The sequence below is a fragment of the Rattus norvegicus genome, chromosome 6, assembly GCF_036323735.1.
Source record: "Rattus norvegicus strain BN/NHsdMcwi chromosome 6, GRCr8, whole genome shotgun sequence".
NCBI lineage: Eukaryota > Metazoa > Chordata > Mammalia > Rodentia > Muridae > Rattus > Rattus norvegicus.
Genome location: NC_086024.1, coordinates 104,727,768 through 104,751,607, shown reverse-complemented (window position 1 = coordinate 104,751,607; position 23,840 = coordinate 104,727,768). Strand labels below are relative to the sequence as shown.

At 48.5% G+C, this 23,840-nt stretch overlaps 1 protein-coding gene and 1 long non-coding RNA gene across 6 annotated transcripts in view; one reads left to right on the top strand and one right to left on the bottom strand.

Moving 5' to 3' along the window:
• Positions 1-20,123, top strand: part of Actn1 (actinin, alpha 1) — a 94,828-nt gene extending 74,705 nt beyond the window's left edge. For 2 of the 5 annotated variants that reach the window (XM_039112993.2, XM_063262549.1), the window contains exons 9-21: positions 2,438-2,530; positions 3,812-4,042; positions 6,028-6,175; positions 8,816-8,966; positions 9,973-10,081; positions 10,991-11,131; positions 12,421-12,603; positions 12,816-12,950; positions 13,860-14,039; positions 14,987-15,133; positions 16,613-16,678; positions 17,826-17,984; positions 19,209-20,120. In XM_039112993.2, coding sequence (XP_038968921.1) covers positions 2,438-2,530; positions 3,812-4,042; positions 6,028-6,175; positions 8,816-8,966; positions 9,973-10,081; positions 10,991-11,131; positions 12,421-12,603; positions 12,816-12,950; positions 13,860-14,039; positions 14,987-15,133; positions 16,613-16,678; positions 17,826-17,984; positions 19,209-19,367 — 1,902 coding nt within the window. In that variant the 3' untranslated portion in view covers positions 19,368-20,120. Of the gene's footprint in view, positions 1-2,437; positions 2,531-3,811; positions 4,043-6,027; positions 6,176-8,815; positions 8,967-9,972; positions 10,082-10,990; positions 11,132-12,420; positions 12,604-12,815; positions 12,951-13,859; positions 14,040-14,986; positions 15,134-16,091; positions 16,173-16,612; positions 16,679-17,825; positions 17,985-19,208 lie in introns of all 5 variants that reach the window. The other 3 variants (XM_039112992.2, NM_031005.4, XM_063262548.1) reach the window with 3 other exon arrangements.
• LOC120103564 (uncharacterized) lies at positions 17,551-19,209 on the bottom strand. Its single transcript, XR_005506086.2, has 2 exons — positions 18,604-19,209; positions 17,551-18,218 (listed from the first exon to the last, which is right to left on the bottom strand). It is a non-coding gene; the product is annotated as an uncharacterized LOC120103564 (long non-coding RNA).
• Positions 20,124-23,840: the final 3,717 nt, after the last annotated feature.

Below are 23,840 nucleotides of genomic sequence, written 5' to 3'. Positions count from 1 at the left end.
CCACAGATGGGTCTTTTGTAAAGAAAGCACTCTTGTGTTCGGTTGGCTTGTCTTCACCAAAGGCAGGTCCTTTTGGTGTATGGTGGAGTCCTCTGGCTTTCTCTCTCCATGAAGCTAGCCTGAAAAGGATAGGCCAGGGTGCAGGCTTCGTTTGTAAAAGGGTTAGTTAGATCCCTGCAAAAAGCCCCCAGGAGCCCCCCGTGTGGAAGTCTTCCCCACTTTTCATTCGAAGGAGTCGTCTTTGGCTGTGGAATGGTCCACAGACCGTGACAAAGCTTTCGAGTCTACCTGGCACCGCTCTCAAAGTTGTGCAAACTCTAGCCGGGCAGTGGTGGTACACACCTTTAATTCCAGCACTCGGGAGGCAGAGACAGGTGGATCTCTGTGAATTCCAGGCCAGCCTGGTCTACAGATCGAGTTCCAGGGTAGCCAAAAAGGATGCAAACTTATAGCTGTTGAGCCCAGGATTTCAGGGTGCGTCTGGAGGACAACACACTTAAGGTGAGATTTATTTACATTAGAAACTATAGCAGTAAGCTAGCACGGTGCTGCACACCGGCAATCTCTGTACTCTGGGGTGTGAGGCAGGAGAATCTTAAGTTCTGGACCAGCCTGTTTATCTACAATGAGGATCTATCCACGGTTTGTTAGTGGCAGTGTCTGCGGCTGTACCACCTCCTGGTTGCCTGTGGTCCTCTGCCCTAACTTCAGTAGAAGTAGCTTTGGTGACACCAGGAAGATTGTCACCTCAGCCAGCTTCATGGAGCATACTGACTTAGGGCTGTAAGTCTGCAGTCTTTGTGGATCCTGCGTCTTAGCCTGCTACTAGGCTCCTGAGAAGCAACGGTTTCCTCGGTGCCTCAGGTAATTCTCTGTAGTTACTCAGTGGTTCTCAAGAAGGATGACAAGTAGGACGTCTGTCTGACAGAGGACCATGTCATCTCCAGGACAAGGGTTGAATTGAGAGAAGGGGTGATGACTGATGGCTTTCATGGCAGTCAGGAGTCCCAGAGTCTCTATCCAGATGACTCTTAGATCCCTCTGCCCACTCCCATGTTCTCCTCTTGGAGCCCCAGCTGTTCCAATACCCACACACCATAGGATAGTCTCTTGACATTTCCCTTGAGTGAGCTTTAGGACATTTTTGCTCTGTCCCCATCCCCTGTGTGTCCCAGCACACTTACTCACAGGCATGGGTTTGGTTGCCTTTTCCTCTTTGAAATTTTTCTTGGAAAAAGCCACATGTCATAGACTTTCCTTCTGGTTCTCGGGAAGTTCTTCACGCTCGGTCTCATTTTGTGGTAACAGAAGGTCTTTCTGTTCATTAACCAGATTTAGGTTTTGCCGCCTTTTCTCTTACACCAGATGTCCTCTGTAGGTCACCTGTCCCAGGGTCTCTGGGTTCATATCTACTTTTTCATAGGCATTGTCCTCTCTAAACCATCTCCTTTCTACCCCGTGGTCCCAAAAGAGCTTCAGAATCAAAGTGTAGGGTTGGCACATGTATAGAAACACAGCTCAACTTCAGAACCACTCAAGTGGGCCAGGGGTGGCAGTGAGTACGTTTACACCCAGCACTCGGGAGGTAGAGGCAGGCAGATCTCCATGAATTCAGGGCCAGCCTAGTCTACAAGAGTTGAGTTCCAGGATAGCCAAGGCTACATGCAAGATGTTGTCTCAACAAACAAAACCCCCAACCACTTAATTGGAGTGGATTTGGAGCCCAGGGTCCCTGCTGGTGTTGGATAAGAGCATCTTTTCCAGCCACCAGAGTCTCCATGGGGCTAGGCCTTGTGGCTGGCTACCTTTCCATCCCTCATTCTTCTGGATGCTGAGGATGATCTCTGGTCCGCCATGGCCCAGTGCTTGGTCCACCGTGTGATCTTAGCTGAGCCATCAGTATTTGTGCTGGGTTTCCTAGGCTTGCCCCTAGTGCTGGGTTGATCCTTACATCTTATCCTCCGTGCACTGCCACGACCTTAGGTTTTCTCTAAAGGTCTTTGAACCAGGAGCCTTCAGAGAATCTTCAGGGACCCTAAGAGACCTCATTGTCAGCCAGCACTTTCTCCTCACATCTTCAAAATCCCATCAAATCCAGCTCAAGATTCCCAAGGCCTGTGATGCCTAGAATTCCAGGCTGGGCATGAATTTCTTCCTCTCTCCACCTGGCCTGAGATATTTGAATGCCTTGGTTACTTGATTAATTTCTTCCCAGCATGCATGATGGAAATCAGCCCTTGTCCAGGGCTGGCAAAGAGGTGCTGATGCAGAAGACAGTGGGGGTTGGGGGAGGGTGGGAATGTGACTCAGAGCCTCTGGGGCTTCTTTCCAACCGAATGGAGTGGCAGAGTGGAAGGGGTTTGTTGGCACAGGTGTGTCCATGTACCCCTGCTGCTGGGGACAGGCTGGTCATGACCTTTCTCTGTTTCATCACCAGGCGGAAACAGCAGCCAATCGAATCTGTAAAGTGTTGGCCGTCAATCAAGAGAATGAACAGCTTATGGAAGACTATGAGAAGCTGGCCAGTGATGTGGGTACCCCCATGTTTGTTCTTCTAGCCTGGCCCCAGCAAGGCCCTGTATTATACCCTGAGAGAGTGAAGCCCCCAGGATCTGTACCTGTATTGTCATTCTGCCCACACAGTCCCAGGCTGGTGTAGTGCATGATCCAATCAACCACCATTAGCATAGGGCCGCTTGGTTCTGGGCCTCTGGGAGCGCAGAAGTGAAGTCGGGGAGATGGTCTCCAGGCTATAGTGGGCCTGGGAAATGCCTTCACCTCTCTGCCTCTTGCTTTCCTTCACTTACTGAATGGGAGTTGAGCCCTTTAGACCTCAGAGGCATTTGCAGCCTGATAAACTGCCCCTTGGGAAGGCTTGCCTGAACTAGATAGTACAGGGCTGTGCCAGGTACTTAGAAGACATGTGCCAGGGAGGGCTGAGTACTGTCTCAGGCTTGGTACTTAGCAGTACTTAGTACTTAGTAGTCAGGCCAGCAGGGGACAGGATGGGAAGAGGTTAATCAGCTGACCTGCTGTCCTTTGGTTAAGGTGCTGCTTGCTTCCTCCTTACAGACCTCAGCCCTTTGAACTTTTCCCCTGGCCGTTCAGTGGCTTTGCCCTCCAGCCGAGTGAGGAGAGCCAGTTGCCCCGGCTTTAATCCCTGCTTCACTGCTCCGGCCAGTCACTGCAGCAAGCTGCGTGACCTGGCAGAGCCTTGGAGACCTCCTCTACAGTGAGGGGGTGATCGTAGCACTTGACCATGTAGTATTTCTATGATTATTCCTGTGAGTCACTTTGTGGGTCATGCCTGGCAACGTGCAGGTGTCCCACCTGCTTCCTGTCATCCACCCTAGTAATCCTGCGTCTTCTTCCTCACCCTCACCATGGCTCCAGGATAGAAATCTAGGCTGTCCCAGAACCTAACCTCTTCCTCTGGGGCCAGAGGTTCCCGTTCTGTTCCACTCCTGCTTGGTGAAGATGAGGAAACCGAGGCCTGGCCAGACTTAAGCTCAGGTCTCCCTGCTTTTAAAGCAGCCCGTGGTTCTTTGGTTCTTCCTGTATCGGGGCAGAGAAGATGAGGGATGTGGGCTCTGAGCTGACCATATCCTGGTCAACTTGGAGGAAGTACCCAGAAGCCTTCCTACATGGCATGGTGAGGTCTTCGTAGGTAGTTGGTTGAAGGGAGTGTGCCATCAGGAGAGACTTTTTGCCAGCCCTCTTCCTGGGAGGGGAAGGCCTATGGAAAAAAGGCAAACTGGCCCTTGCACATCCTTACCCTGGTGCCCTTCTTTCCTCTGTCTCGACACCTCAGCTGTTAGAGTGGATCCGCCGCACCATCCCATGGCTGGAGAATCGGGTGCCCGAGAACACCATGCAGGCCATGCAGCAGAAGCTGGAGGACTTCCGAGACTACCGACGCCTGCACAAGCCGCCCAAGGTGCAGGAGAAGTGCCAGCTGGAGATCAACTTCAACACACTGCAGACCAAGCTGCGGCTAAGCAACCGGCCTGCCTTCATGCCCTCCGAGGGCAGGATGGTCTCGGTGAGTGCCAGCGGCAAGTCTGGGGCCTGCCCGGCCGCCTCTATCCCCCAGCTGCTTGGAGGTGGGCTTTCTTCTACCTACAAACCATGTTTCTTACACTTTATCACTCAGGCGTGCGCCCAGGCACAAAGGGACAGCCACTTTCTCCCCCTGACTGTCCGGTTTGTCCATCTCAAGCCCCGAGCATTCCAAACACCCCTACACCTTAAAAAATAAACTTTTAAACAGAATATCTGGTCGTACTGAACCAAACAGTAATGTTAATTTTTAATTTCATATAACCTTGAGTACTTTCAAAATAAATAACAACAGCAAAAACAAACCCACTTTTGTTATCTTAAATAAAAATTAATTTTCGTAGTATGGTTCTAATATGCTAATAAGTAAAATATTAAGAAGTAGAAGTTGTTTATGATCTTATTACCTACTATAAATTTTGTTTTAATTTGAAAAGATATTTATTTATTTGCTTACATTATTATTATTAATTATCATTATTATTATAGTAGTGATCCTAGGCACTGAACCCATGTCCTCATGAATGTTAGGCAAGTGCTCTGATTCAAGTGCTAGCCCCTTCTCTATTTTTTTCTGGGAGATAGGTAGGGTCTTGTCAACTCCTTAGACTGGCCAAAGACTTTCCAGTGTAGCCCATGAAGACCTTGACTTAGGATTCTCCTGCCTTAGTATTCCAAGTAGCTAGGATTTCAGGCCTGTGCTATTAAGTCCAGTTTTAATCGTTATGTATAAATATAGTTTTAAGTAATTCTTCATGCATGCTTTATATAAGATTCTTTCAAACAAAAACACCTATAAGGAGTTGAGTGTGACACATGTTTATAATCCCAGCTCTTGGGAGTCTGAGGCAGGAGGATTATAGCAAGCTCGAGACCAGCCCAGGTTGTATAAGCTAGACCCTATCTGGAAAACAAAAACAAAACCCTAATATCCAAATCAATCTTCTGTATCACGAGTGCCCCTCCATTATGTCCTCTTTTGTGTTTTACCATCCCTTCCTTCCCCTTTATCCTTCCCCAGGGCTTTTTGAGCCTGGAGAATACAGGACAAACTCATCAAGGTAGAACCTTTTATCCCTTCGGACAATGAGTAACAATAACAACAAAAACCGAGCAAACCAAACCCAGACACACTGAGCAAGGCCGGAGAGGCCAGGCCAAGTGGGAGGAGGTGGGAGCAAGATGGTCTTGCACAGAGGAAGTAGGCCTGTGTGTGTGTCATACAGGCAGTTTGGAATACCAGTCCCTTAAAGCTCAGGGCTTAATCAGATGCTTTAGGGTTGTTAAAGTCACTGTGAGCTAAAGGTAGTGCCTCTGATGTGGGGCAAATGCCTGCCGCCTGCCCAGGAAGATGGTGCTCACACTGGCTCTGCCCTAGCTGTTCCGGCTGGGTACCTTATACAGAGGGTATATGCATTTCTTTCTGCTCATGATCGTGCCTGACTCTCTCATCCAAGCTGCTCTCCAGAGCCTAAAGTCCAGAATCTGGGGTCCTTAGCTTAATAGGACGATGCATATCTTGGATCTTGTCTGTCAGATTGCTTCATTCTTTTTTTTTTTTTTTTTCCTTCAGAGCTGAGGACCGAACCCAGGGCCTTGCACTTGCTAGACAAGCACTCTACCACTGAGCTAAATCCCCAGCCCCAGATTGCTTCATTCTTAATTGGTCTGGTCCTCTGGCTTGTTCTTGGGCCTCGGAGACTAGCCAGGATCCTGTTGGAAGCTGGTCTGTGCAAGGGGGTTCCATGGCTGGATGGCCTAGGTGGACTCAAATTCCTTTCCTATCCAAGAGTCGGGGAAATACTAATTAGGTGATAGAGCTCTGTTGAAGGAGTCTGGCCAAGAAATACTAATTAGGTGTGGAGTAGTTGACTGTGGTGTGCATGGGTGCTAAGATCTGGAAGCATCTCTTCCTGGAAGGCTGCAGCCCCTCCGGGTTCTCTGAGCCTGTGCTCCCCATCTCTGCAGGATATCAACAATGCCTGGGGCTGCCTGGAACAGGCAGAGAAGGGCTACGAGGAGTGGTTGCTGAATGAGATCCGGAGGCTAGAGAGGTTGGACCACCTGGCAGAGAAGTTCCGGCAGAAGGCCTCCATCCATGAAGCCTGGACAGACGGTGAGGCAGAGCCAGCTCCCGCCTCTGACGCCCACCCAGCCAGCCACCAGCTATAACTCCTTTCCTTTTGCTTTTGTTCGTGGCATCTGATCTGTATCTTCAGAGTTCTCTGGCATTAGACAAGTTCATTAGCCTCTGGTTGCTTTGGTTTCTGTGTTTGTAAAGTAGGGACATTAGTAGTTCCAACCTCCTGGGTCTGTAAGGGCTAAATGGTGAGATCGCAGGCAGGCTGAGGATTGCTGAGAGCAGTTTGTGAGAGCACTACTCTTGCCTTGTTCGGATCACTGCCACTGGTTTTTCCAAGTCCTTCAGTGTGGCTCTCGGTCCTGCTGACACACTGTCCCTGAGAAGCATGGTCAGTTTGTCTGTTTCCAAATCTCTGACATGTAGATGTTAGTGTCCCTCCTATGTAGTCACCCAGGCTGGTATCTGGCGTCTGCTTAGTGATGCTGAGGGTTAACTGAATAGAGACAGTCAGGCAGGATGGGGCTTTTCTTCAGAAGCTGGTTTTGGTTAGAGCAGTTGTTCTCAACCCATGGGTCTGGACCCCTTTGGGGGTCAACTGTCCCTTTCACTGGGGTCACCTAAGACCATAAGAAAATGCAGATGATTTATGATTCATAACTTTACCGTTGGGGTTCACCACAGCATGAGGGGCTGTACTAAAGGGTCGCAGTATTATGGTGGAGAACCATGGTGTAGAGTGTGGAATGGCTCCCACCCATTTTCCTGCACTCTGCTGGCCACATTGGCTGGAGCCCCAGAGGCAGAGCCAGTGGTCACTGGTGCTGTAAGACTTCTTTATTCAGCCCCAGGTCATGTCCCTTTGGCCTTGGGCTGGGAGTGAACAGGGAGGATCACAGTCTATAGCCAAATGTGAGTGTCCTAGGTCGGTAAGAAAACAGCCAGCTAAGTGGCACATTTAGGATCCCATATAATTAAGTACAGAGTGGACAGGCATGGTGGCGATCGCTGGGCCTGACTCACCCATTTGTATATTTTGTTTTACTTTATTTTTGTTTTCATTTGAAACAGTTTCATCATGTAGCCTTGGTTGACCTAGAACTCACAGTGGAGACCAGGCTGTCCTGGAACTTCGAGATCCAACTGCCTCTGCCCCCTAGTGCTGGGATTAAAGGTCCACACCGGGGCTGGGGATTTAGCTCAGTGGTAGAGCGCTTACCTAGGAAGCGCAAGGCCCTGGGTTCGGTCCCCAGCTCCGAAAAAAAGAACCAAAAAAAAAAAAAAAGGTCCACACCACCACACCCAACAGGAATTCATTTCTTGAGACTAAGGAATTAACCCTAGCCATGGAAGCACACAGGGGTATCTGCCACAGGTCAAGCTGGGGTGGGGTTGGGTGTGGTGCCCCACAGAGCAATGAGCAGCTCTGTTGAAGGAGTCTGGCCAAGAAAATATTCACATCCATGAGTTCTGTGTCTCAGGATTCAACCAGCTTTGAAGCAAAGTACTAAGAACAGAAAGGAATTATGTCCGTGTTGAGCTTATGCTTTCTTGTCATCATTCCCTGAAGAATATGGGTGAGAAGCTAGCTGGATAGCATTTATACTAAGCAACTTGAGTGGTTTAAAGTATAGGGAAGAATATATGGAGATTATATGCATATACTGTGCCGTCTTATATAAGGGATTTGAGCATCTTGGGATATGCTTAGGGGTCCTGAAATGAGTCCCCTACAGATCTTGAAGGACCACTGTATCCAAGAAGACCATGAAGCCAAAGTAGTAATTCTGATAACGTGTGCTACTAAATAGTTTAAAGGCAGAAAACATAATTTATATAGGAATAGATAAATGGGTTTATTTGTAAATTAAATCTTAAACTCACTGAGTTACAATTTTAAAGGGAATGGGAGGGGGAATTCAATACCAGAAGAGAGACAGAAATGCTTTACTGTTGTGCATAGCTTAACCTCACAGACCAAGAAGGTACAAACATCCTGTGGTGGCCAGCATAGCGGATGTTACATGTAAGCAAGTTCGCCCCTGTCCTGAGAAGGTCCTTCCTGAGGCAGCTCGGAAGGTTTTTAGAGAGGTTATTTTTCATCCCTGCCTTCCTCTTCTGAGAACAGGTTCAAAACTGCAAGAGCTGCCTTTGCCCTAGGCTGGGACATGACCGATGGTCCGAGAAGGCTCTAACCCCCATGGATGTGTGGAGCAGAGAGTGCAGATCCCTGACTGCACTGAGAATGTCTAGGAAGGGGGTTCCTGCTGGGCTCTCAGGACTCATCCATAGTAACAGGGACAGGGACATTCGAAACCTGGGTACTGATGAAGTGCTTGGCTTGTTTTGCTTTGGTTTTTCCTGGTTATCCCATATAGCATATATTGCTGTGTTTCCTGAAGTTAGGAAGCAAATGTCTGGCTTCATGCGTTTCTACACATACCTGTGTAACCTGCATACACAACTAGTTTAAATGGCCTGGAAACCCTCCCTTGAGGTAGTGGTCTTTCCAGTCCCTCCCCACAGTTGGATATTCGTGCTACATGTCCACTCTCTGTACATTGCTACACAGCGAGCACCTCCATGAGAAATACCCTGACAAGCAGAGCTGGGACTAGACCAAACATGCTTGCCGAGCTCCTGCTCATCCATGTCTACCCCCCCCCCCGCCCCCAGGCAAAGAAGCCATGCTGCGGCAGAAGGATTATGAGACGGCCACCTTGTCCGAGATCAAGGCCCTACTCAAGAAGCACGAGGCCTTTGAGAGTGACCTGGCTGCCCACCAGGACCGCGTGGAGCAGATCGCGGCCATTGCCCAGGAGCTTAAGTACGCCTGCTCTGACCTCTCTCCCTTTGGTGCCCCAGCATGTGTCTGAGATCTGCTTTCTCAGCTGTTGTAGATGAGGGTGGGAAATAAGGGACTGTACAGACAGATGGTACTCGGCGTGGGGGTGAGGAGAGTTGTGCCCACGTGGGAAAGGAGGCAATACAGAAGGCAAGGCCCCTTCCTGGTGGGAGAGAGCTCCAACCATTCCACTCTTGTGCAGACATTTGGTTATATCACCTATCACCAGGGCAAGACCAGAGGATGCTCACACCCTATTTTATTTGATTTTGCCTTTTGTTTTTTAGGGTTTGCATAGGGTTTGCTACCACATTTTTATGTATTTTTTGTCTTGTTTTTAAATTGTGTGAGAGAGAGTGTGTGTGCATGCGGGCATATGCTTGCCATGGTGCAATGGTGGTCAGAGGACAACTTGAAGGAATTGGTTCCTCCTGTTTTTACTGTGGGCTCCAGGGCTTGAACTCAGGTCTTCAGGCTTGCACAGGGTGCCCTTTCTTGCCAGCTCAGATTTTGTTTTGTTTTTCTCTTGAAACCGGGTTCAAACTCTGTAGCCTAGGCTGGCCTAGATCTCAATGTGTAGCCCAGGGTAGCCTCAACTATGTGGCAATCCTCCTGTCTCAGTCTCTTAGGAGAGTATGGAGATTGCAGGCATGAGTCACCATGGCCCAGCTCCCAAGCCTTGGTCTGTGGCTCTGAGCTTTTCCCTTGGGCCTCAGCAGCTTTCTGTCATCGGTCATTAGAGTCACAATCAACTTTGGTTGGGGCAGGGACTGTTGGAGGGGAGTGGCCACCTTCCCTGCTTTCCGTTTCTTAAATTCCGAAGAGGCAGGAATGGGAGGGTGCTGGATGGTGTGTGGAGGAGGGCACTTTCATTTCCATCAGCACCATTAGTGTTCCCAACATTCCCAAGAATAGGAACAGCAGTACCCCCTTAAACCTCCAGTCTGTGTCACTGTCACTTGACTCCTTGTCTCCTCTCATTCCACAGTGAGCTGGACTATTATGACTCACCAAGTGTCAACGCTCGATGCCAAAAGATCTGTGACCAGTGGGACAATCTAGGGGCCCTGACTCAGAAGCGGAGGGAAGCTTTAGAGGTAGGACCCTCTTCCTCAGTTCTTTGCTTTATGAATTCCCATGATGCCCTGAACCATCTCTTGCTCTGACCTGTTGGAATGACTCTCTTTGATTAGAGTGTGCAAGTGGAGATCTGTTGCTACTTTGTGGGGTCTTCTTTCTTCCACCCTCCTCCACCCCTCTTCTTCTACCCTTTCTACCCCCTAACACTAAGTAGGAGAGAAAAGGGGATAGAAGGGGAAGGGATAATGTTATTGATAGTCTATTTCCTGCTGATTAGGAGCATTGAGTTCCTTGGAGCAAGTTTCATCTTCACTGTTAACTTCTTACTGTTTCTTCTTTGTACACAACTATTTAACAAACCACAGCAATCACTGACCTACAATGCCTCTTGGGGCCCTAGCATTTATATGCCCTGTCAAGAGTCCCCAGAATTTCAAATGTCATACACTTGCAGAAACTCTCTGCAGCTGCAAAATCATGCCCCTGCTAGAGCACGAAGCAAATCATAGTCAGCTGCTGTGGACAGTCTAGAGCAGCCCCGTGTCCCATACCAGGGATTAAAACAGATACATATTCCCATAACATTTCTGTTTTTTTAAAGAAACCAGAATTCTCACTACAGAGACCCTCCTCCTGTCTCAACGTTAACTCATCTTGCAGCTCAGTGAACTTGTCAGCCTACCTCTAGCCTTTTGAGAGCTGTCCTATTCTGTAAACCAGACCCTCTTAGGGCCAGGACAAGTTGATTCCAATGGGAGATGTCCTGTCAATTGACAACCACAACTCAGACCCACTCAAGAACTGGTTCCTTCTGCCTCATCCAGTCCAGTGCTCCTAGATCAAGATGCTTGGGTCGGGGTGGGAGGGTGGGGTGCTGACTCTGGGTGTCACTCTGTTAAATATTCTGCCCCACTTGATACTCCCAGCGAACAGAGAAGCTGCTGGAGACCATCGACCAGCTATACTTGGAGTACGCCAAGAGGGCTGCACCCTTCAACAACTGGATGGAGGGAGCCATGGAGGACCTTCAAGACACCTTCATCGTACATACCATTGAGGAGATCCAGGTGGGCAACCCCAAGAGGCTGGTCCTTTTTAGTATAAATTGAGGAACAAAAGCCTAAGGGTTCCATAGATTAATAGTATTGGCATATGAGATCACATGACTTTTTTAAGATTTATTTTTATGTTGTATATACTGGTGTTTTGCATGAATGCATGTAGGTACACCACTTGCATATATTGCCCAGATTCCCCTGGAACTAGAGTTACAGGTGGTTGGCTATGGTCATATGTATACCAGGAACTGAACCCTGGTCCTCTCTAAAAGCAGCAAGTGCTCTTAACTGCTGAGTCATCTCTCCAACCTCCTACCCCTACAGGGTCTTTGTACTCACTGTGTACTCCTGGTTAGTCTGGGACTCACTAGATCATGCTGGCCTCAAACTCACAGAGATCCTCCTGTCTCCACTGCCCAAGTGCTGGGACTAAAGGAGTATGTCGCCATACCCAGTCTAGCACTTAGATTATTTTGACAAAGTAATATGTGCACATAGTATAATATCCTAAAGATAAAGGGATACTAAGGCAAGGTTGTCTTCCCATAGTCCTCTCTGGCCCCCACTCCCCTTTTCAGGGGTAAGTAATGTATAAACAGAGTCTGCGTGTATACAGACAAATGCATTTCTCTATGTGTTCTTTGTACCTTTTGTATACACAAAAATGTAGACTTTATTATATATCATATCCCAAATCTTGACTTTTAACATTAATCTTAGAGCTCCCATTGGCTCCCATCTTCCTCAGTCTCTTGTGTAATTATAGAACATTAGATCCAAATGTTTGCAGGGGCTAAGGATATAGCTCAGTTGGTAGTATGCTTGTCTAGCACACATGAAGCCCTGAGTTCTATTCCAACCACTGCATAAAATGAGTATGTGAGTGCATGTCTTTAATCCTAGCCTTCTCAAGGTAGAGGAAGAAAAGGGGATTTTGCAGGAAGTGGAAGGAACTAGTATTGGAAGAGGTTACCTGGGGAACAGGACTTGCCCCACCCCCATATGACTGCTATGGTATCGAACATCCCCCAACAGTGACTGTTGAGTCACCAGCCCTCAGGATACAGCTGTTGTCCTGCGGGCTCTGCCCTTGCTTTTCTCTAGCTATCCTGTCTTGCTGGTTCTCTGCCTTAAGAACTTGGTTTGATGTCTCCAGGTCTTTGCTAGGTGTGGAACTTGGCTTTCAGGGCTCTTCAACTCTTTCTTTCCTACCTCTTGGACTCGCTTTGTTTACTGCGTCTGAGGAGAGCCCTGACTCCCCCTGAGTATCAGTACTCATCATGCCATTGTCTATCCAGGGACTGACCACAGCCCATGAGCAGTTCAAGGCTACCCTCCCGGATGCAGACAAGGAGCGCCTGGCCATCCTGGGCATCCACAATGAAGTGTCCAAGATTGTCCAGACCTATCATGTCAACATGGCAGGCACCAACCCCTATACAACCATCACACCTCAGGAGATCAATGGCAAATGGGACCATGTGAGTTGAAGGGCGGATGGGCCTAGGCTGAGCCATCGTACATTTCTTAAGGGTGGGATTTTTATCTTTATCAGTGAGTGAATTTCTAGTCCAAGTTGACATCTTTACTCTTGCTGTGTTCTGACTTGCCCCCTTTCCTCAGTGGGGCCCCCACTTTCTCACCTGAGAGGTGTCTGGCCCACCCACAGAGTCCCCCGTTGTTCCCACCCCAGGTACGGCAGCTGGTGCCCCGGAGGGACCAGGCTCTAACAGAGGAGCACTCGAGGCAGCAGCACAACGAGAGGTTACGCAAGCAGTTTGGGGCACAAGCCAATGTCATCGGACCCTGGATCCAGACCAAGATGGAGGTGAGTTTTGTCATGGGAAGCAGGCTGGGAATGTTCTTTCTCTTCCTACTTAGCACCATTCCAGCCAGCCCAGTCACCTGCTTATTAGGAAGGACCATGACATCTCGAGGTCCAAACCCATGATTATTCAGTTGCAGGGGGTGACGATGGTTTGGTCCCTGTCTCTGTTGGAGCAAAGTAGGATGCTATAAAGGAGCTACCTATGAAAACCCCATAGGAAGAGTAACATAGTCAGCTCAGGCCCTCTGGGCTGTCTTGTCTTTATGACTGCTCTCCAGGCAGTGGGTCTAATTCTTTTCAGAAAGAGAATGGAGCCTCTCAACAGGTATAGAATATTTTGTAGGATGGGAGGATCAATCAAGGAAGGAGCATGGCCAGGGTGTGATCACTGAACATCTTGTGCGTGGAGTCCGTGTCAAGTTTACACACATATGTGCACTCAAGCACACATGCACACACACACACACACTCATGTGCATGCATCCCCAAGACTCTACTTGTAAATGCTTGGTATGTTTTAACAGGACTGAACTGAATGAACTTGCTTTCACCAAGAACCATTTACATGAGTGAGTGGCTGGCAGAAGTGTACATTAGGCCTGGCTCCTGGAGATGAATGGGGTTCAGTAGGGACTGGACAACCTTTCTAGGAGACAAAGCAACAGGGTTGTAGAGGAGGCACATCAGGTGAATTGAGAAATATGAGGGCTCAGCATGAGATAGATGGAAGATGGCTGGGTATAATTAGAGGATGCAGCCTCCCTACCAAGGATCACCGTGCTAAATATCTGTTCCTGCTAAGTGTTGCCAGTGCTAACCTCTTTAGGGCTAGGAGAAGTGACCATAGGGACAGGTCTCTGCCCCGTGAGTGCAGAGTAAGGTGTTATGACATCTTTTTCTGATGAGCAGGAGATTGGGAGGATCTCCATTGAGATGCACGGTACCCTGGAGGACCAACTCAGCCACCTGCGGCAGTATGAAAAGAGCATCGTCAATTATAAGCCAAAGATTGACCAGCTGGAGGGCGACCACCAGCTCATCCAGGAAGCACTTATCTTCGACAATAAGCACACCAACTATACAATGGAGGTAAATAGGCCTGGCCTGCGTCTCTGGAAGGAAGCCTGGGGCTCTTCCTATCCTCCTTGGGGTAGCATCTCCCACTGAATCAGGCTATAGGAGGAGCGAGCTCTCTACCCCTGAAACTCTGCACCTTCAGTTTGCAAGTACCTTCTGGATGCCTGAGAACTTGTTGCAAGGGTACACATCTGGTCCCTAGCTGGAACTTAATGAACCTTAATTTTTAACAAGCACTCGCCAGTGATTCTGATGCTAGTGGGCTCAAGACCTCACTGGCTTAGGTACCTGCTTCCTAAATGATGTTAGCTCTTCATCCCTTAACCACAGGGTATGTTCTGAGGTTTGCCTTGTTAAGTGGTCTCCTTGTTGTTCAAATATCAGAGTGTGTTTTCACTGGCTGCAGTATAACTAACTATGCAGTCAGGGAGACCACCATGGTGTATTTGGCTTGTCGTTGACCAGAAGGCCATTATGTAGTGCCACCGGGGCATTCTGTTTTGGTTTCTTTTGTTGTTGATTTTTTTTTTTAGCTTTTCCCACCACAAGAGCTAGCTTCCTCCACTAGCAGAGTTCAATAGCAAATCTGGGTCTTGTTGCTCTTTGGGCAAAGGCCTGTTCCTTCCAGCCTCCTGCAGGCCTTCCATCCTGGCAGGGTGTGCTGTGTCCCTCCTGATGCTGATACAATAACTCCAGATAGAAGATCAAGTTAACTGTTTTGGTCTTTTATTTTATGGCTATGAGTATTTTGCCTGAGTGAATGTCTGTGCACTGCGTCTGTTCCTGGTGTTCGAGAAGGCCTGGAATTAGAATGATAGATGGTTGAGAGCCTGGGTCCTCTGGAAGAGCAACAAATGCTCTTAACCACCATTTTTGAGTTGGGAGGAGGAATCGTTAGTGGGACAGCCTGGAGCCCAGGCCTGCCGTTCCTTTCTGATGGGCTCATTGCTTGCCCCTAGCACATCCGTGTGGGCTGGGAGCAGCTGCTCACCACCATTGCCAGGACCATCAATGAAGTGGAGAACCAGATCTTGACCCGGGATGCCAAAGGCATCAGCCAGGAACAGATGAACGAATTCCGAGCCTCCTTCAACCACTTTGACCGGGTGAGAGCCCCAATCCTTGCTCACCTAGAGTGACCTCCAACCCCCGACCCAGAGCCCTGGAGGGCATCGCCCAGGGCATGAGCCTGCTCCTTGGGTAGGTGAGGAGGAGAGAGAGGAAGAAACTGATAACAGCCTGCCCTGACTCAGTATACCCCACAGAGCCAGGCTTCCTGAGCTGACCTTGGAAATCCCACTTTGCCCCGTAAACCTTCACAGCATTCCTAGAGAGAATGCTAATGTTGTAGGTGAAAAGAGGAAGCTCCTCTTCATTCTCCACTCTGTGTCTCCTGTGAGAGAAATCAACCCCTGGAAACGAGGCTGCTGGAGCCACAAGTAAAGCCCTGTGCCTGTGGCTATGGGGACTGTCCCTTACCTCTGCCTTGGGACAAAGGGACAAAAAGAGACTCTGCCCCTACCCAGGCTGCCTTTGGGACCCGCTATTGGGGACATTAGAGTCCACTCTCCTGGATTCTCATATCAGCTTCAGGACAGGCTGCACATTCCCGGTGCTCTGAGCTTGGGGATAGCCACAAGGGAGGTTGGGCATGAGGTCAGGTGCTCTCCACCACCCTGCCTGCTTCACTGCCCTCCAGGGACCTGGCGAGGTGTGGGGGGAGGGTTCTGGGAGACATCAGGTAACCTGGGGCACTTCTGGGAGCTTCTCACCCTTGTGGCTCATCATGTTCCCCCCTCCAGCCCTGCTTTCCCAAGCAGGACTGTGTGTGCCAGGGACAGGGCGCCCCTCTGGAACCTTGTCTGTGTGTCTAACTGTGTGCACTTTTATTTCCCCTCTCCCCCCCCCTTCCCCTCCACCCTCTCCATCCGCATGCCTTTGTCCCTGTGTCTCCCCACACACACCACCTTCCACCCCGGGGCATGGCCCACCCTCCCCACCCCCCTCACGGCCTCCTCTTCCCTGGCACCGCATGGCTCGCTGCCTGGCGCACCACGGCCCCAGGATCACTCCGGCACGTTGGGTCCCGAAGAGTTCAAAGCCTGCCTCATCAGCTTGGGTTATGATATTGGCAACGACCCCCAGGTACTCGCCTCCTGCATGGAGCACGCTCAAGGGTGGCCTCTGGGGCGAGAAATAACTCATTTCTCCTTTTTTTCTTCTCTCTTCTGTCTGAATTCTCCCTGTCTCCCTTCCTGTGGGCCATGGGGCTCATCCTCTCCTGCTCTCCCTGCCTGCCCCCTGTCGGGTTCCTCTGACTTCTGACCTCTGACTTCGGCTATCTTTCCTGGGAACCTGCTTGGGTATCCGCCTCCTCTCCCTCGTCACATCTCACCTGTGGACTGGTCTTCTGCATTTCTTTGCTCTGACCTCCTTCAACATGTTCCTCCTACATTCTTCGGCTCCTCCTAATCTTCACACCATAAACCGGGCCCTTCCTCTTTCTGCTGTCCTCCTGGCCTCTGCCTGGGCCCTCCTCCTCCCACCTGTCTGTCCCTCCTGTGTCTTGGCACCACTGCCCACAGAAGAAGACGGGCATGATGGACACGGATGATTTCCGCGCCTGCCTTATCTCCATGGGTTACAACATGGTAATGTAAACCCCATCCTCCACCTGCCAGGCTTTCTCTTGCCCTGGCCTGGAGGCAGCCACCTGACTGGAGAAGCTAAGTCTTAGAAATGGTGGACGAAGGCTCTTAGGTTAGAACTGCCCTCCTCAGGGGGAGTCTCATCGCCATCCTTGGGGAAAGTGGCACCTGAAAAATAGCCCACCCGTGGCATCAGGGTGTGGCTGGGAAGCTTGGCCTCCTCCTCATGGTCTCTGACCAGTTTATCTTATGGTACATACTGTGGAAAAAGGGCTTTTTCACCCCCACAGTGGACACCAGCTATGGACAGCCAACCCCAAGGCTTATGGAGTGATAATTCTGCTTTGTCCCATATGAGAATGGAAGTTTATACTTCTGCCCAGATAACAGCTCCATCCAGACCACTCTTGGCCCAGGCCTCTCTCTAGTCTTGTTCTGTCCCCTCTGTATCCGGCTTTCTGAGCAGGATAGGACCTTAGCTGGACAGAAGGGTGTCCATTGAACCGAGTACAGAGCCCATGGGATGCCCAGCAGGGTTAAAGGCTAGACCAGAAGTATACTCAGTAAATCACATTGCCATCCAGGTCTTGTGGTCTCAGATGAAGTGAGGAAGCCTCATGAAGTGGTTGTAAGAGTTAAATAAAGTGATTTCGAGTACTGTGCACACGTCTGGCACAGTGTTAGGGAAACAGCAAATGTTGGAGCCAAACTGCCTGAGCCTTAATCCCAGCTCCCTACCTACTGGCTGTGTGACCTTGGGCAAGTCACTTAGCCTGTGTGGGCCTCAGATTTCCCATGCAATGGAACACTATGATTGTATTCAGTTGCGATGACAAGATGAATTTAGAATAGTAGATGGCATATAATACATGTTGTGTGGGTGTTAGCCATTGTTCATTTTATTGTCATTATAATTAATACTGCCATCATTTCCTATAAAGGAAACCAAGGGCACTGCAGGGGGTTGGGGGGTTGGAAATCCTGAAAATCCCAACTATTGAGTCACGTTCATACCCTGGGGCAACCCAAGCCAGATCAGAGGTCTGTTGTGCCCTCCTGTTCCAACCATAGGCTACTTAGGGCTGGACGTACACCTGAGACACCCAGTAGGCCACTAGGGTGACAGGTGTGTGTTGGCTGTTTCCTCTAGGGAGAGGCAGAATTTGCCCGGATCATGAGCATTGTAGACCCAAACCGCTTGGGGGTAGTGACGTTCCAGGCCTTCATCGACTTCATGTCCCGAGAGACGGCTGACACAGATACAGCGGATCAGGTCATGGCTTCCTTCAAGATCCTGGCTGGAGATAAGGTGGGTCTCCTGTGGTTCAGGCACCATTTGGACTCCAATCTGTTGGTCACGGGGCTAGGATATGAGCATCTCAGTCATTCCTCTCAGGGTCCCATTGGCCTTGCTGTGCATCTCTGCCCATTAGGACATGGTATAGGTTTTGCAAGGAACCCAGCAGCAAGTCAGCAAAAGCACGTGTGTTGAAGGGGAGGCGAATGTAGAGTCGCTGGAGTATGTAGGATCCTAAGAAGCCATCTAGTTGAGATGAATAAATTTGTAAAAAGCTCAGAAAGAAGAAGTGGTCACCCTGACTTTTGCAGTGAACAGAGGGCAGCCCCATTTCTTCCTCACACTGGGTCCCCAGGTCTCCTGGTTGAAGAGTTTGGAGGTATAAAGTCTTTGGTGAGTCCTAGAGCAGTAACCTAATGTTGTGACCCTTCAATATAGTTCCTCACATTGTGGTGACACTCCAACCATAAAATTATTTCGTTGCTACTTCATAACTGCAATTTTGCCTCTGTTATGAATTGTAATGTAAATATCTGATATGCAACCACTGTGAAAAGGCCATTTGACCCTCAGGTTAGAACCACTGCCCTAGACTTTTCAGCTCCTAAAAACAGCCACTTCGATGACTTACCCAGTGGGGGAAGGAAAGGAAACCCAGAGGCCCAGACTGGCTGAGATGTGTGGCGTGGCCCGTAGATGTGACGCCTAAAATAGACATTCAATTTACTCTCACAATTAGACACGGTGGGAGGTCTCTAGAGAAGCCAGTTGTGTGAATGTGTAAAGCTCCTGGGAATAATACTTGTCCCACCAACTGACCTGTTGACACTGAGCCAGCACGTAGTTACAATATACCAGTAGGATGAATGAAAAGAGTCTGAGTAAAATAGGATTAGAAGGAAGTTGAAGTAGATACTAAAATGAAAAACATGACGTGTTTATAACAAATACATCTGACATATAATTTGTAAATATATAATATGCACTTAAAATATATATGTACATACATATAGATGTCTGTGTTCTATGTATGCATGCATGTATTATGCGGATCAAGTAGAGCTAGGAGAGGAAAAACACAGGTACCTAACCTTACTGGCAAGCTTATGACCTAATCGTGCCAGTGCCGCGTTGCTGAACATGACTGGCAAGTTTACGACCTAATAGTTGCGGCAATGCCGTATTGCTTTCCGGCCACTGCCGAGCTTTGCGACCCTGACCATGCTTTCTCCGCAGAATTACATCACCGGGGATGAGCTGCGCCGCGAGCTGCCACCTGACCAAGCCGAGTACTGCATCGCGAGAATGGCCCCCTACGCGGGCCCTGACTCCGTGCCGGGTGCTCTAGACTACATGTCCTTCTCCACGGCGCTGTACGGCGAGAGTGACCTCTAACCCACCCCTGCCTCCCCCCACCCTGGCCTTCTGCGCGTGCGCCCCACCCTGCTCCTGCTCCGCCCAGTATGGCTGTCTGCGTTTGGTTTCAGCTCAGCCACCAAGGGGACAGAGCTCCGACCCAGGCGGCACCGAGCCTCCCTACCCGCAAAGTGACAGTTTACAAAATTATTTTCTGCAAAAAAGGAAAAAAAAAGTTACATTTAAAAAAAAGTTTAAAAAGAAAAAAAAAACAAAAAACTACATATTTTATTATAGAAAAAAAGTATTTTTTTCTCCACCAGTCTTAAATGGAAAAGAGGAAAAATTAACTATTTGCACCGAAATGTTTTTGTTGTGACATAGGAAAATAACCAAGCACAAAGTTATATTCCATTCTTTTTACTGAATTTTTTTCCTTCTACCTGTTCCATCTGCTGTGTTCATTTCTCTAATTTCATGTCCACTTGGGGGTGGGGTAGGTGGGTACTCTTGTCAGAGGCACACTGGTGCATGTGTGTTTGCTCGCTCACTTGTCCATGAGAATATTTTATGATATTAAAGAAAACCTTTTGAAATGGCTGCTTTTCAAAGAAGATAATTCATGGCTTCTCATTTTTAAGTCTCCTCAAAAGTGTCGCTGGCCTGTTTTATGACTGCAGTGTTGTTATTGTTTTTTTTTAAATTCTGAATATTGCCTATTAAAGATAGGAGAAACTTGGAGATTATGATGTTGCTTGGCACAGACTGTATTAAAACAACACTCCCACGAGATTACTTTGCGTGTTCCTTTTGCTGATTTCCAGAAATGGGGGCTGGGTTGTATCAAGAATGTTGTGTGGTACCCGTATCTCCCCGCCTCTAGATTTCGAGCCTGGTATGGTCAGTCTTTCTTCTTTATTTTGAAGAGGAAAAGATGGTCTCCTCAGTGTACTGGGGGTTGAAAGGTCACGAGTACATGAGGCTCCCCTGGTAAAAAGCCCCAACTTTGTTTCCTGTAACATCTGCGACTTCTCTGTGACCCCAACCATTTTGTTTTTGCTGCAGGGGACAGCTTAAATTGTGTCAGGGTATACAATTCTTTCCCATAGAGGGCTGAGGCTTGGTGGCAGGGTATACAATGAGCATACGCCAGGCCCATTTTCTTTTCACCGATTTCCAGAAGTGAATTCAATCCCTAAAGACCCCAAAATGTACCACAGATAGTAGCTGTTGGTCATTGACAGTGCAGATTGCCAGCACTCCCCCCATATCCAAACATACGTGATGATAAGCTCTAACTTATCATTTATTGTCTAAGATATAGACAATGTGGTGGCGGTGGTGCTGGGAGCCTGTTGTCAGAAGTCCCAAGGCTTCAGAGCAGTGCAAGCATGATCATGGTTAAAATAACTTCTCAGGTATTTATATAGATGTTTGGGAGTTCTGCCTGGAGTCAGTTTTTTTTTAAACCTTTTCCAGATGTCTTAGGCTTTTAATTTTTTTTATTAATTTTTATTTATATGAGTACAGTGTAGCTGTTTTGAGATGCACCAGAAGAAAGAGGGCATCAGATCCCATTACAGATGTGGTTGCTGGGATTTGAACTCAGGACCTCTGGAAAAGCAGTCAGTGCTCTTAACCACTGAGCTATCTCTCCAGCCCCTGGAGTCGGTTTTAAAATCCGTGGCTGGGCCTCCTAAAAAATGGTGGCTGGCTCTCTGCCACACTCTCATTCATTAAGTGCTGCTGTTATAAACATGATGGTGGCGTGTGGAGAACACTAGTCCACACGTGTGCTGGCTGTGGCCAATCTCACTTTAAAGATTCTGTGCCGTTGGAAGAATCACTTACAGGGGTTGGGGATTTAGCTCAGTGGTAGAGCGCTTGCCTAGGAAGCGCAAGGCCCTGGGTTCGGTCCCCAGCTCCGAAAAAAAAGAACCAAAAAAAAAAAAGAATCACTTACACGTAGGCCAGTGGGTAGGCCCCTGCGGCAAAGCCTGAGGTCCTGAGTTTGATCCCTGGGACCTACATGGGAAAGAGAACCAGCCATCAGAACTTTCTGGGCTGAGCTAGAGAAGTCTGTGGTGAAACCTTGTAGGGATTGGTTCAGGGTACATTCTGGGGCTCTCAACTTGGGGAATTGGCCCCTGAGCTACTGAGGATACTAGGTGAGGGATTGGCACTTGCCTTGGGAACTTTCTGTGTTTACCATGGAACAATGGGAAGCTCGGAAGATAATGAGTATCTCTATATGGAGAAAGTCACAGAAGTAGGCTGATCCTGGTTTCTAAACCTTGAGCTGGCAGGCAAACTTGTTCTTAGCTATTTATATGCAAATTAGCTAAAGGTACGTATAGGTGGTCAGGGTTTTCAGACCCAGGGTATAGGCATTTTGATGCTCCAGTTTCTGAAGTTGTGGTTAGTCTATGTCCTTAGCAGTGCTTAAAAAATATTTTTTTAAGCATTTGTTTACCTGGGGTAGGGGTCATGTGTGTACATCCTGTGATTCAGAAGGTCACAGGATGACTTGGAGTTGGCTTCCTTCCACCATGTGGGTTCCAGGGATCAAACTCAGATTACCAAACTTGATGGCAAGAGCTTTACCTGGTGGATGGTTCTTCTTAAGTGTTTATTTTTAACAATCTCATAAGTCGTTTGAACAAAAGTGTGCCCCCCACCCCCACCAAGTTATCCCACAAATTAGGTTTTAGTCTATTGAGGATAAAGGTTCTCTTTCAGTGCTGAGCATGGATCCCAGGGCCTTGTGTGAATCAGACAAGCACTCCACCACTGAGTTAGCTTCTCCCCTTATTTAAAACAGGCATTTAAGGCCATCGTACACATCTTGTGGGTTGTTTTTTTTTTTTTTAATCATTTGTTCATCTTAACTGATTTAGCTCCTCCCCCAAAACAACCCCACTGGCAAACCTCATTAAACTCCTCTGAACACTTTAAACCATAATTACAAGTTTTAATGGTTTTCCCCGGGATATTAGACTCCTGAGACATCTTGCTGAGCACAAAACAACTGAAACTGTTATAAATATCATAAATCAATTCCTGTGAGCAATCTAATGCTGTTTGACTAGCTGATCCCCTCCCACGGCCCAAATTAAAATCACGTGCCTGACTTAGTCACACATTTTAGACTAAAACCACAAAACCAATCCGTGGCAGCCTCTTTTGCTCATTTGTGACAGTTGGTCATGTTGAGGACAAGTCAAACACCAGCGCTTCAGTCGTACCTGTTTGTTATTTATTTTAGATTCAAAGTCCTTGCTACGTTTCCACCTTTGAAGTTGTTCCATCATATCACATGGACTTTGTAAACAGGCATGTGCCAACCATCTTCAGCTCTGTTTCACTTAAGGTCGCTCAAGGTGAACCCCATCTCTTAATAGAAGCTGTCTGCCTGTCACCAGGTGGTCCAGCCTGCCTTTTATCACTTGTCTGTAGACATTTATTGTATTTTATTCTTGGTCAGTATTCCAGCTTACTCTAAATGCTTGGATGGAATCCCCTTCTATGACCCAGCTAACAGCTTCCTCTACCTATGGGAAGCATCTCTTTCCTGACTGTGTAGAAGACACGTTTTAACTTTACATCTTCTCCATCCTACCTCTCTGGGGACCGTTGACAGCCCCACAAGGCTGGTCTGTGGATACGAGCTTCTTTCTGACTCGACAGCACCTTTGAAATCGCTAATGACTAGTCTGAGCATCCGGGCTGACTCAGTGCTGTTTCCATTGCTAGACCATCTCTAATTTTCCCTCTGGGCACAAACTCAGTAGTAGCCAGAGTACAGTCACTTGGCTAGTAAGTACGGAGCATGTTAGCCAGCTTTCTATCCGTGTGATGAAATACACGGGGAGTAATCTGTAAGAGATGCTTGACTCATGCCTCTGGGGGTTTCAATCCATACTTGGCCCTGTTGCCTCTTGGCCTGTAGCAAGGCATCATGGTGGGGAGCATATCCTGAGGAGGTTCATGCTACTGCAGCCAGGCAGCAGAGGTTTCCTTCTACAAGGCTCCACTTCTTAAGGATCCAACCATTTCCCCACAGCAGCCCAGGCTGAATCAGGGCCATCAATACATGGCCTTTAGGGGACATTTCTGATCTAAACCCACAGCACCAGGATGGAGAGTGGCAGCTTCTTCAGAGAGTGAAAGGAGGCATTGGGCGTGCTACCAGTTCCACCTTTTCTTGTAACCACAGGTGGGGGAAGCTACCACCTAAAAAGAGAAGAGGCATAGAGACACAACTGTCAACACAAGGGAAACTTTTGTCAATAACATGGACTAGCCAGCCAGCTCAACCATACATGGTAGGCTTCAGAATGTCACAGGATGCAGGAGTTAGAAGAGTAGGCTCAAGTAGGACCAGACACAGGGTCTGGGAAACCCTGAGGCCTGCTTTCTCTTGCTGTTGGCCTGTCCCACTTTCTGTGCTCGTGGGGGACAGGCTCACCCCACAGAAGCTAGTGCCAATCCCAAGTTTCCAGAACACGCTTG